At 40.3% G+C, this 14,406-nt stretch overlaps 1 protein-coding gene across 2 annotated transcripts in view; it reads right to left on the reverse strand.

Moving 5' to 3' along the window:
• Nucleotides 1-2,390: 2,390 nt before the first annotated feature.
• The window catches only part of Pgm2 (phosphoglucomutase 2), a 33,515-nt gene continuing 21,499 nt past the window's right edge, over nucleotides 2,391-14,406 (reverse strand). The window contains exon 14 of one of the 2 annotated variants that reach the window (NM_001106007.3): nucleotides 2,391-2,687. In NM_001106007.3, coding sequence (NP_001099477.2) covers nucleotides 2,585-2,687 — 103 coding nt within the window. In that variant the 3' untranslated portion in view covers nucleotides 2,391-2,584. The remainder of the gene's footprint in view (nucleotides 2,688-14,406) is intronic. The other variant, XM_006250997.5, reaches the window with a different exon arrangement.

Consider the following 14,406-nt stretch of genomic DNA (forward strand, 5'->3'; position numbering starts at 1 on the left):
CCCTTAGGAGGGAGAGATCTAGGGTAGGGTAGGGGTAAGAAAGGCTGGGAGGAGCCCCAGGTCCTGAGTAGGGCTGAGAGAGCTGGCCAGCATCAGATTTGATGTGTTAATAGGCATATCAGTTAGCCACTTGTGCCTGGTTTCTGAGACCTAACAGATTAGGTCATATAAGGGAGCAGACTAAGCATTCTGTCATAGACCCATCAGTGATATATGGCAACAAATGCTCTTTATGGATTTCCACCTAAGTTAAAAACCTGCAACAAGAGAATGACCTCTGAGATCATAGAGTGAAATGTCTTCACTTTAAAAACAATGAAGTTGGAGGGGGTGGCCTTGTATCCTGAGCTTGATCCCCAGAACCCCAATGGTAGAAGAAAAACTCACTCTGCAAGTTGTCCTTTGATTGCTCACCCTTGCTCCTCCCCCCTTTCTCTGTCTCTCTTTCTCTCACACATATCAGTGAAATAAAAACAAATTAGAAACTACAAAGTTATCACTTTGTGTTCATAAATTACATTAGACTCACTCTTGGTGTGGTACAGTCTGTGGTTTGGAGAAATACATGATATGTGTCTATCACAATGGAATGCAGTAGAGGACTTTCGCTGTCCTAAAGCCTCCATCCTCTACCTATTTATTCCTTCCTCCATGCCAATCTCCAGCAGTCACTGATCAGTTTACTATTTACACAGTTTGGGTGTTCATTTTCATCTGGTGTAACATGTGCACACTCTCGTGGAAGGGTGCTAAGTGTGGAGTTAGATGTGCACAGAGGCAAGGAGTCTAAGCACATCATTGTATGTTCCTCTCAATTTTAAAACTGTCCTTACAAATATTTTAACACACACACACACACACACACACACACACACACACACACACACAAAACCAAAGCTTTGTGAGGTTAAGCAAACTGGCCAAGGTCGCTGAGTTACCCCATAGCAGGTCAAGTTGGAAACTTGGGAGCATTGTTTCAAACCATGGGCAGGTGTGTACCATGCAGTGATGTTACTATATATTCTGTAGTAACAGGAGGAAGAAATACTATAGGATGCTAATTCTTAGAAATCCAGGTGACAGGGGATGGAATGGGGATGAGGGTATGTATAACCCTCAAGTTTCCTATGAGGGTTTTTCACCCCCCTTGAATCTTGTCTACGTCTTTGCTGATGCTGAGCTCTGGGTTTGGGAAACTGCCCTCAGAGGTTGGTCCTTCACCAAGAATTTCCTGCCTGTGACATTCCTCTGAGCAGACAGAAGCCCTCCCCAGCTTTCTACACTACTTGAAAAGGAACCTTGTGACAGCAGCAGAAAGCAGAGTGACAGCCACCCACTAGACTGTGAACCCCGTTCCAGCAAGACTGGGTCTCTACCAACTTCATACTTTCAGACAGACTCTGATGAGGTACGTCACCCCTAAAACTTCTGGTAGACAGATTTGCAGATATTCCTCTCAGTGCTTGCTGCCTCAGGACCAAAGTTTGCATTAAATTTTGCTAGACTGAAAGAATAAACCAATAATGTTTCAAGCTGAAAATTCTGAGTTGTTTGTCCTGCCCAACCCCGCACCCAACCCCAACCAGAGTTTCTCAGTGTAGCCCTGGCTATCCTAGAACTAGAGATCCACCTGCCTCTCCCTTCTGAGGGATTAAAGTTGTGATACCACCAACTGCTGACCAACCACTGACCAGCCATGAGTTGTTTGGTTTTAATGATTAGAGAGAAACACCAATTTCAACACAAACGTAGTGTCAGTGCTAAATAGCTCTCACCTCAAAAGCAGTAAGAGTTTAGTCAGGAGCCAATATGAGTGATCATGGCCCAGGAACATGGGTTCCTGTTACCCTAGATACCATGCTCCACATAGAATTGGTTACATGGGCTTTTATTTATTATAGAACACATGAATGTCATAAGTGAAGGCATTTACCAAATGCCTTGGTGGGGACTACAGGGCAGTCTCTGCCATAGGTCTGTGTACTAGCTGATAACTTGCTTCACTTTTGGATGGGTAGAAGCTACACGTTTGTTAAGGAGACATTCTGAAGCTTACCCCAACAGCCAAAAAGAAGATGTTAGATCAGGACATAGCTTAGGAGGCAAAGCTTATCTGCTTTGATAGTGGTTTGTTTACATAACTAGTTCTAGGCAAGCCAGAGATACACAGTGAGACCCTGCCTCAACCCCGCCTCAAACACACACACACACACACACACACACACACACACACACACACACACACACACGGATGTGAAGGACTAGTGAGAGGGCTAAGGACAAATGATTTGGTACTGTATTTGTAACATTCTAACTCCCCACAAGTAAAATTTGAATACGTGCACAATATTATTAAAACTAAAGTCTTAGGTTAAAAAAATAGATCTTAGTAGCCTATTTGATTTATTTTATTTTACTTTATAAGTAACTGGCAGAAACACAGGAATAAATATTTCTATAAAGTGGCTATCCTAGAAATACTTGTGACGATTATCTGAATCATTTGGTCCTAAAAAATGTTGCTTTAAAAATCAAGTTCAGCCTAATTGGAGGTAAATTTAATCATATCCAGCACTGGAATATTTTATTCTGCTTTTGGCTGTAGGTTATACTTTTGTGGCTGGAAAAAATGTTCTTCAATGGCACCGACTAGCTCATCTAGTTCTCTTTTCAGCTGCTCCGGATCACTGAAAAATATAAGGGGGGAAACTGAGATTAATGGATAATATTCCAATGCAAAAAAAGTACATATATCAGATATTTTTGAGACAGTGTCTGTGGTGGTTTGAATATGCTTGGCTCAGGGAGTAGCACTATTGGGAGGCCCAAACTTGTGGAGAAAGTGTGTCACTATGGTGGTGGGCTTTGAGAGACCTTCCTCCTAGAAGGGCAGTCTGCTCCTGGCTTCTTTTGGATGAAGATGTAGAACTCTCAGCTGCTCCAGTGCCATGTCTGCCTGGACACTGCTGTGTTTCCTGCCTTGATAATGGATTGAACCTCTGAACTATAAGTCAGCCCCAGTTAAATGTTTATAAGAGTTTCCTTGGTCATGGTGTCTCTTCACAGCAGTGGAAACCCTAACTAAGAGAGTGTCTCTCTCCCTGGGTTAGCCTCAAACTTACATGTAGAATAGACTGGCCTGAAACTCACAGAGACCCACCTGTCTCTGCCTCCTGAAGGCTGAGAGAGAGGTATGCAGTAGCATGTCTGGCCTTGATTCTCTTTTGAGGTATTTGACTCTTTTTTGTTATGCATCCCAGGCTGTCTTTGAGGTCAGCTTCCTGAGTGCTGGAATTAGGGACTGCAAATATGAGCCACTACTCCCTATTTTCGAAACAAAATTAAAAATTTAAAACAAGTGTGTGGGTTTTAAAGATTTAATTAATTAATTATTTTAACTTTTAGTTATGTGTATGTGTGTATGTCAATGCAGGTGCCTTCGGAGCTGGCATTACGTGCGGTTGTGAGTCACCCAGCACTGGTGTGAGGAAAGGAATTAGGATCTCCTGCAAGAGCCTTTCACACTTTTAATCACTGACCCAATCTCTCCAGTCCCTCCACTATGTGTTTTAAAATACTCTACTTCATGGCTGGAGAGATGCTTGGTGGTTAAGAGCCCTGGCTGCTCTTCCAGAGGTCCCTAGTTTAATTTCCACAGCGGCTCACAACTGTCTGTAATTTCAGTTGCAGGGGATCTGACACACAGACACATGGGCAAAATACCAATGCATATAAAAATAAAAATAAATCTATCATTAAGGAAATGCTTCCTTCGTGGACCTAGAAAATTAAACTTCAAGGGTGTGGAATTCAGAAAACAAACAAACAAACAAACAAACAAAACCCAAGACCAAAACAAAACAAATGCTCGCACAAAAACAGAACTCTATGGTCTTTTGAGTGAAAACACACATGTTGACTTAGAGGAGGGGAAAGTCCCAGGAGACAATATGTATTTTGTTCCCTAAAGGTTTTCTAACCCAAGGTCTCCACAAAAAAAATTACTTACTCTTCTCCTACGGCTTTTAAAGAACCACAGTTTTAGTCCTAGCATCCCCAGAGGATGACACTGTGTACCCAATATCGCAGAGGAAACATTCTTGATTTCCTTTGTGCTTCAATCCTGCTCTGCTTTAACATCACCTCTGTAAAGTCTGCAGTCTCTCTGGCTGGCTGTTTCCTTCCTTTCCTTTGTGCCTGTGCTGCTTCTTTTTTTTTTTAATTTTATTTTTCTTGGATATTTTATGTATTTACATTTCAAATGTTATCCCCCTGCTTCTATGAGGATGCTCCAACTCCCACCCACCCAGTCCCACCTCAGTGCCCTGGCATTCCCCTACACTGGGGAAATGAGCCTTCACAGGACCAAGGGCTTTTCCTATTGGTGCTGGACAATGCCATCCTCTGCTACATATTCAGCTGCAGTCATGGGACCCTCCATGTGTACTCTTTGGTTGGTGGTTTAGTCCCTGGGAGGCTGGTGGGGTCTGGTTGCTTTTAAAACCACTCCAGCCAATGGGGAAAAGATGGTCACACTTCCGGTGTCCGTGTGCTTGCTCTTCTGAATACACCCTCGTGATTAAGAGTCAACTTTGCCTTGGCAGCCACTTTAGTTGGAGTGGCTGTCTCTTTTTCTGTGCCCAAACTTCCTTCTAATAGGTCAAAGCACATAACAGGAAATGGGAGTTACAGTGTTGAAACTTTATCGCACATCACAAAAAAAAAAAAAAAAAGGAAGAAAAGGAAGAAGGAAGGAAAAACTCATAAAAACAAACAAAAGAAAACAAAAACCTAAACCTAAAACCAAACAACCAAATTAAACTAAAGTATAAAACAAATCTAGGAAAATTGGTCCCTTTAAGAAAGGCAGGCTTTGAAGCATATATGAAACCTTTATGTGTACATAGCAGACCCCTGAATGTAAGCAATGACATAAGTCTGCTTGCCAATGAAATGGATTTGCAGCAGCTTCTAGAGTCTAATGTGAGTTTATGCAGCTGAGTTTGGAAATTAACCCTTCACACACTTCTATTATGTCATTCTTGGCTACCTGTCTCACAGGCAGTTTATCTGAAAGGAAATGAAAATTTTTGCAATAGGTTAAGATCATTTTGACATTGTGATGGCAATTCTATAATTAAGGTAACCAATTCTGGCTCTACAAGTTAAGTACCCTTGGACCAGTGGCGTGGGCTCTCTAAGACCCATATTCTTCACCTGTAAATCTGGGATAGAGACTTTACTTTCTCCAGGGAGTTATTGTGTATATTTAGATATACTATATAAAGCAATTAGCCCAGAACCTGGCCCAAAGACCTCAATAAAAAGAGCTATCATTAGAATTATTTTTATTCCTATTAGCAACATATATAGTAAATTCATAATTCATATATAGTAAGCATATATAGTAAATTCATGAATGCATCTAAATTATGCTGCTCTCTTTGTTCTCCATAAATGTGCTTTGAAAAAAATAATTCTTTGGAAGGCAAATATGGTCATAATTAGTTAAAACTGGAGCCTAAAATAACCTCAGTGAATTTGCCAATTACCAATTTCTTTATAAATATTTAGTTCCCAAGCATGACACATCTGCATATTGATTCCTTTGCTCATTGAGTTAATGTTTCCATGGGTCATGTTTAATGTGTATTGGGCACTAGTACTACTCTATAGGATTTAGTGATGTGATTATTACTAAAAATAAAGTTTGATCTTAGCATTTATTCTCCTATCCAATCCTAAATGACCCACTTTGAAATGAAAAGTGTGATATTGCTGAATAATATTTTAAAGACAAGGACACACTGCAAGGCTATGGAAACTTGGGTTAGTAATCAATCCTTATTTCTTAAGTTTAAATTCAGTGTGTCACATTATGGAAATGGATATTGAAGTGTCTTTCACAATCAGGCAGCAACACCCCTCTAACCAGGCCAAAAATCTATGTAAAATAAATGCCAAGAGAAGCAATCCCAGTTCTCAATGCAATTCCGAATCAGAAAAGGGGGGAAAAGCTATTTTGAGGACTTCAGGGCAAATCTGAATTCCGGTTGAAGGCTAGGCTCACAAATAGTCCCTGGTTATTCAAATGCTAATCTTGACACTGCTGAGAAAGGATTTTCATGAAAGGACATCCACTTAGGAACCCTGATATCCACTTAACAAACAGTTTACTTTAAATGAAGGCAATTGTCCTTGGTGGCCCGGATGGATAACATTCAAATGACCTTAACTTTCAGTTTAAGTTCAGTTTAACTGCACTCAGGAGGCAGAGTGGATCTCTGTGAGTTGAAGGCCAGGCTGGTCTACAGAATGGATCCAAGACAGCCAGGACTCTGCTACACAGAGAAACCCTGTCTTAGAAAGAAAGAGAGAAAGAAAGAAAGAAAGAAAAAGAAAGAAAGAAAGAAAGAAAGAAAGAAAGAAGGAAAGAAAGAAAGAGAAGAAGGGAGGAAGAAGAAAGAAAAAAAGAAAGAAAAGGAAAGAATCATACAGCAAGATACCAGCAATGGTAGAAGCTGTGCTGTGGTCTGCACTATCCTTCGTGGTCTGGTTTTGTGAATAAAGTTTTATTGGGGCACAGACTATGTCCATTCATTGATACATACATGGTTGTTTCTACATTTCTCTTTTCTTTCTTTCTTTCCCTTGATTAAAGGCATGCTCCACCACATCCTGCTTCTACACCTCCACAGGAGAACGCCACGGCAGCCATAGGACCTGGGAACACTGAGACTTTATCTGTCTCAGATTTGCCATCTTGTGACTCGAGTAAAAACCATGAGGGTTCAGTGAATTATCATTTTAGTATTTCTATGTCTGAAAGATTTTAAAAACAAAAAGTTAGATTCCCTGCTCCCAAACCCCGTGGGAGAGAGAGCTCACCGCCCGGACAGGTGGGCACTCCTGAGACTGCAGAGCGGGAGAGACCACCAATACTGCCCACCCCTGCCCACATCCCTGGCCCAAGAGGAAACTGTATAGGACCTCTGGGAACCGGAAGATAGGGGCACCCAAGCAGCAGGTCCCCTGTGGTCCAGACACCACCCGGATCTGAAGGGACCCGAACAAAAACTCGCTGCACCCAAATCCCGTGGGAGGGAGAGCTAAACCTTCAGAGGGGCAGAAACACCTGGGAAACCAGAAGAGACTACACTTTGCCCACATTTCTGACTCCAGAGGAAAACACCTAACGCCATCGGGGACCCTGGTGCACGGGGGCCCCAGGAAAAGGCAGTGCAAGCCCTCCTGGTTGCCGCCCTCATGGAGAGCTCAAAAGCAGCCACCCAGGAGCAACTTCAGCCGCGGGATCACAGGTAAGACCAACTTTTCTGCTCCAAGCGACCAGCCTGGTGGACTCAGGACACAGGCCCACAGGAACAGCTGAAGACCAGTAGACAGGAAAGACTACATGCCTGAAAGCAGAACACTCTGTTCCCATAACTGGCTGAAAGAAAACAGGAAAACAGGTTTACAGCACTCCTGACACACAGGCCTATAGGACGATCTAGCCACTGTCAGAAATAGCAGAACAAAGTAACACCAGAGACAACCTGATGGTGAGAGGCAAGCACAGGAATCTAAGCAACAGAAACCAAGACTACATGGCATCATCGGAGCCCAATTCTCCCACCAAAGCAAACACTGAATATCCAAACACACCAGAAAAACAAGATCTAGCTTTAAAATCACATTTGATCATGATGATGGAGGACTTCAAGAAAGACATAAAGAACTCCCTTAGAGAAATGGAGGAAAACATAAATAAACAAGTAGAAGCCTATAGAGAGGAATCACAAAAATCCCTGAAAGAATTCCAGGAAAACACAATCAAACAGGTAAAGGAATTAAAAATGGAAATAGAAGCAATAAAGAAAGCACAAAGGGAGACAACCCTGGATATAGAAAACCAAAGGAAGAGACAAGGAGCCATAGATACAAGCATCACCAACAGAATACAAGAGATAGAAGAGAGAATCTCAGGAACAGAAGATTCCATAGAAATCATCAACACAATTGTCAAAGATAATGTAAAACGGAAAAAGTTACTGGTCCAAAACATACAGGATATCCAGGACTCAATGAGAAGATCAAACCTAAGGATAATAGGTATAGAAGAGAATGAAGACTCCCAGCCCAAAGGACCAGTAAATATCTTCAACAAAATCATAGAAGAAAACTTCCCTAACCTAAAGAAAGAGATGCCCATAAACATAAAAGAAGCCTACAGAACTCCAAATAGATTGGACCAGAAAAGAAACTCCTCCTATCACATAATAGTCAAAACACCAAATGCACAAAACAAAGAAAGAATATAAAAGCAGTAAGGGAAAAAAGGTCAAGTAACATGTAACGGCAGACCTATCAGAATCACACCGGACTTCTCACCAGAGACTATGAAAGCCAGAAGATCCTGGACAGACGTCATACAGACCCTAAGAGAACACAAATGCCAGCCCAGGTTACTGTATCCAGCAAAACTCTCAATTAACATAGATGGAGAAACCAAGATATTCCATGACAAAACCAAATTTACACAATATCTTTCTACAAATCCAGCCCTACAAAGGATAATAAATAGCAAAGCCCAACATAAGGAGGCAAGCAACAACCTAGAAAAAGCAAGAAACTAATTGTCTTGGCAACAAAACAAAGAGAAGAAAAGCACACAAACATAATCTCACATCCAAATACGAATATAACAGGAAGCAATAATCACTATTCCTTAATATCTCTCAACATCAATGGACTCAACTCCCCGATAAAAAGACATAGATTGGGGTTGGGGATTTAGCTCAGTGGTAGAGCACTTGCCTAGCAAGCGCAAGACCCTGGGTTCGGTCCCCAGCTCCGAAAAAAAGAAAAAAAAAAAGAAAAAAAAAAAAAAAGAAAAAGACATAGATTAACAAACTGGATACGCAATGAGGACCCTGCATTCTGCTGCCTACAGAAAACACACCTCAGAGACAAAGACAGACACTGCCTCACAGTGAAAGGCTGGAAAACAACTTTCCAAGCAAATGGTCTGAAGAAGCAAGCTGGAGTAGCCATTCCAATACTGAATAAAATCGATTTTCAACCAAAGTCATCAAAAAAGATAAGGAAGGACACTTCATATTCATCAAAGGAAAAATCCACCAAGATGAACTCTCAATCCTAAATATCTATGCTCCAAATACAAGGGCACCTACATACATAAAAGAAACCTTACTAAAGCTCAAAGCACATATTGCACCTCACACAATAGTAGTATGAGATTTCAACACCCCACTCTCATCAATGGACAGATCATGGAAACAGAAATTAAACAGAGACATAGACAGACTAAGAGAAGTCATGAACCAAATGGACTTAACAGATATTTATAGAACATTCTATCCTAAAACAAAAGGATATACCTTCTTCTCACCACCTCATGGTACTTTCTCCAAAATTGACCATATAATTGGTCATAAAACAGGCCTCAATAGATACAGAAAGATAGAAATAATCCCATGCATCCTATCAGACCACCACGGGCTAAAGCTGGTCTTCAACAACAATAAGGGAAGTATGCCCACATATACATGGAAATTGAACAATGCTCTACTCAATGATAACCTGGTCAAGGAAGAAATAAAGAAAGAAATTAAAGACTTCTTAGAATTTCTGAAAATGAAGGTACAACATACCCAATCTTATGGGACACAATGAAAGCTGTGCTAAGAGGAAAACTCATAGCTCTGAGTGCCTGCAGGAGAGAGCATATATCAGCAGCTTGACAGCACACCTAAAAGCTCTAGAACAAAAAGAAGCAAATACACCCAGGAGGAGTAGAAGGCAGGAAATAATCAAACTCAGAGCTGAAATCAACCAAGTAGAAACAAAAAGGAACATACAAAGAATCAACAGAACCAAAAGTTGGTTCTTTGAGAAAGTCAACAAGATAGATAAACCCTTAGCTAGACTAACAGAGGACATAGAGAGTCTGTCCAAATTAAGAAAATCAGAAATGGAAAGGGAGACATAACTACAGAATCACAGGAAATTCAAAAAATCATCAGATCCTACTACATAAGCCTATATTCAACAAAACTTGAAAACCTGCAGGAAATGGACAATTTCCTAGACAGATACCAGGTACCGAAGTTAAATCAGGAACAGATAAACCATTTAAACAACCCCATAACTCCTAAAGAAATAGAAGCAGTCATTAAAGTTTTCCCAACCAAAAAGAGCCCAGGTCCAGATGGGTTTACTGCAGAATTCTATCAGACCTTCATAGAAGACCTCAGACCAATAATATCCAAACTATTCCACAAAATTGAAACAGATGGAGCACTACCGAATTCCTTCTATGAAGCCACAATTACTCTTATACCTAAACCACACAAAGACCCAACAAAGAAAGGGAACGTCAGACCAATTTCCCTTACGAATATCGACCCAAAAATACTCAATGAAATTCTGGCAAACTGAATCCAAGAGCACATCAAAACAGTCATCCACCATGATCAAGTAGGCTTTATCCCAGGCATGCAGGGATGGTTTAATATATGGAAAACCATCAACGTAATCCATTATATAAACAAACTGAAAGATAAAAACCACATGATCATTTCGTTAGATGCTGAGAAAGCATTTGACAAAATTCAACACCCCTTCATGATAAAAGTCCTGTAAAGAATAAGAATTCAAGGCCCATACCTAAACATAGTAAAAGCCATATACAGCAAACCAGTAGCTAACATTAAACTAAATGGAGAGAAACTTGAAGCAATCCCACAAAAATGAGGGACTAGACAAGGCTGCCCACTCTCTCTCTACTTATTCAATATAGTTCTTGAAGTTCTAGCCAGAGCAATCAGACAACAAAAGGAGATCAAAGGGATACACATTGGAAAAGAAGAAGTCAAAATATCACTATTTGCAGATGATATGATAGTATATTTAATTGATCCCAAAAGTTCCACCAGAGAACTACTAAAGCTGATAAACACCTTCAGCAAAGTGGCTGGGTATAAAATTAACTCAAATAAATCAGTAGCCTTCCTCTACACAAAAGAGAAACAAGCCAAGAATGAAATTAGGGAAATGACACCCTTCATAATAGTCCCAAATAATATAAAATACCTCACTGTGACTTTAACCAAGCAAGTGAAAGATCTGTATGATAAGAACTTCAAGCCTCTGAAGAAAGAAATTGAAGATGTCAGAAGATGGAAAGATCTCCCATGCTCATGGATTGGCAGGATTTGTATAGTAAAAATGGCCATTTTACCAAAAGCGATCTACAGACTCAATGCAATCCCCATCAAAATTCCAACCAATTCTTCAGAACAATTTGCAAATTCATCTGGAATAACAAAAAACCCAGGATAGCTAAAACTATCCTCAACAATAAAAGGACTTCAGGGTGAATCACTATCCCTGAACTCAAGCAGTATTACAGAGCAATAGTGATAAAAACTGCATGGTATTGGTACAGAGACAGATAGACCAGTGGAATAGAATTGAAGACCCAGAAATGAACCCACACACCTATGGTCACTTGATTTTTGACAAAGGAGCCAAAACCATCCAATGGAAAGAAGATAGCATTTTCCACAAATGGTGCTGGTTCAACTGGAGGTCAGCATGTAGAAGAATGCAGATCAATCCATGCTTTTCACCCTGTACAAAGCTTAAGTCCAAGTGGATCAAGGACCTCCACATCAAACCAGATACACTCAAACTAATAGAAGAAAAAGGGGGGAAGCATCTCGAATACATGGGCACGGGCGAAAATTTCCTGAACAAAATACCAGTGGCTTATGCTCTAAGATCAAACTGCAAAGCTTTTGTAAGGCAAAGGACACTGTTGTTAGGACAAAACGACAACCAACTGATTGGGAAAAGATCTTTACCAATCCTACAACTGATAGAGGGCTTATATCCAAAATATACAAAGAACTCAAGAAGTTAGACCACAGGGAGACAAATAACCCTATTAAAAAATGGGGTTCAGAGCTAAACAAAGAATTCACAGCTGAGGAATGCCGAATGGCTGAGAAACACCTAAAGAAAAGTTCAACATCTTTAGTCATAAGGGCAATGCAAATCAAAACAACCCTGAGATTTCATCTCACACCAGTGAGAATGGCTAAGATCAAAAACTCAGGTGACAGCAAATGCTGGCGAGGATGTGGAGAAAGAGGAACACTCCTCCATTGTTGGTGGGATTGCAGACTGGTACAACCATTCTGGAAATCAGTCTGGAGGTTCCTCAGAAAATTGGACATTGAACTACCTGAGGATCCAGCTATACCTCTCTTGGGGATATACCCAAAAGATGCCCCAACATATAACAAAGACACATGTTCCACTATGTTCATTGCAGCCTTATTTATAATAGCCAGAAGCTGGAAAGAACCCAGATGCCCTTCAACAGAGGAATGGATACAGAAATTGTGGTACATCTACACAATGGAATATTACTCGGCTATCAAAAACAATGACTTTATGAAATTCGTAGGCAAATGGAGGGAACTGGAAAATATCATCCTGAGTGAGGTAACCAAATCACAGAAAAACACACATGGTATGCACTCATTGATAAGTGGATATTAGCCCAAATGCTGGAATTACCCTAAATGCACAGAACACATGGAACTCAAGAAGGATGACCAAAATGCAGATGCTTTACTCCTTTAAAAGGGGAACAAGAATACCCTTGGCAGGGAATAGGGAGGCAAAGTTTAGAACAGAGGCTGAAGGAATGCCCATTCAGAGCCTGCCTCACATGTGGCCCCTACATATACAGCCACCAAACTAGATAAGATAGATGAAGCAAAGAAGTGGAGGCCGACAGGAACTGGAGGTAGATCTCTCCTGAGAGACACAGTCAGAATACAGCAAATACATAGGTGAATGTCATCATTAAACCACTGAACTGAGAACGGGATCTCCCGTTGAAGGAATCAGAGAAAGGACTGAAAGAGCTTGAAGGGGCTTGAGACCCCATGTGAACAACAATGCCAACGAACCAGAGCTTCCAGGGACTAAGCCACTACCCAAAGACTATACATGGACTGACCCTGGACTCCAACTGCACAGGTAGCAATGAATAGACTAGTAAGAGCACCAGTGGAAGGGGAAGCCCTGGGTCCTGCTAAGACTGAACCCCCAGTGAACGTGATTGTTGGTGGGAGGGCGGTAATGAGGGGAGGATGGGGAGGGGAACACCCATAGAGAAGGGGAGGGGGGAGGGGTTAAGGGGATGTTGGCTGTGAAACCGGGAAGGGGAATAACAATTTAAATGTAAATAAGAATTACTCAAGTTAATAAAGATGAAAAAAAAATAAAAAGAAAAAGAAAACAAAAAGTTAGAAAAGACATCTTTTCCAACTAAAATATTTTTTAAATAGTGCCATCTAGAATTGAAAGGCTTTTGATTCTGATTCATAGGTTAGATAATTCTATTAATAAATGAAATGTACAATATGAAGTCTATTGATAGTAGTCTTACTTTAATTGATAGTAGTGACCCTTGAACAGTGGCATTATGTCCAACCTAGTACCCAATGTCCCTCTGATAAACAGGAGTTGTTTTTCAGTGATTTTAACACAAGGATGATTTCTCAGAGCTCCTCCCAGTTTATAAATAAGAGTATAAATAAACTCTATTCTAAAGCTACATGAGAGTGTGAATAGATACAGCCTTCCATGTTAAACAGTGTCATTATTACAAACAAAAGTATTCTGAAATATTAGATACATTTCACAGGCTATTAAAGGGCTTTTGGAAGAATGGTGTAAACAAATATGATAAGTGGGGATTAGAAGAATCACAGTGATGACCAAGGAACCCACTTCAACACAGTGCAAGTCGCTGTATTACTTAAGCACATAAAAGCAGTGACCCTGGGCACTAGTGATAAAATACTGGCAACCTAGAATTCTCCAGAGAGAACCATCTGCTCTCTGTTTGTCTAAAGGTTGAAATCTTACCCAAAAATAGCAAATTTTAAAACTACCACTTAATTCAATAATCGGAATCATTAGGCGATCACAATCTACTTTTCCTACCATAAAGTTTATGAAAGTTGAGTACAGATCAAGTGATTTTAATAAAACTGTGCCATTTAAAGATTGAGATACACTGTGTGGATATGCTCAGTGTATATTTGGATGCTTAAGTCTTCTTTTGGTTAAAAGATAATGGAAGGTATTTCATCAGTTTTTTTTTTGCACAAATTATATATTTTAATGATAATATTTTGGGATACACTGAGGACTGTATAACCGTCTGTAGTGGGATCCAATGCCCTCTTCTGGCGTGTCTGAATACAACTACAGTGTACTCATATACGTTAAATAAATAAGTAACAAATAAGTAAATAAATAAATATTTTGGGATATACTAAGTTAAATGAAATAAAGAAC

This window comes from Rattus norvegicus, chromosome 14 (assembly GCF_036323735.1).
Source record: "Rattus norvegicus strain BN/NHsdMcwi chromosome 14, GRCr8, whole genome shotgun sequence".
In the NCBI taxonomy this organism is placed as follows: Eukaryota; Metazoa; Chordata; class Mammalia; order Rodentia; family Muridae; genus Rattus; species Rattus norvegicus.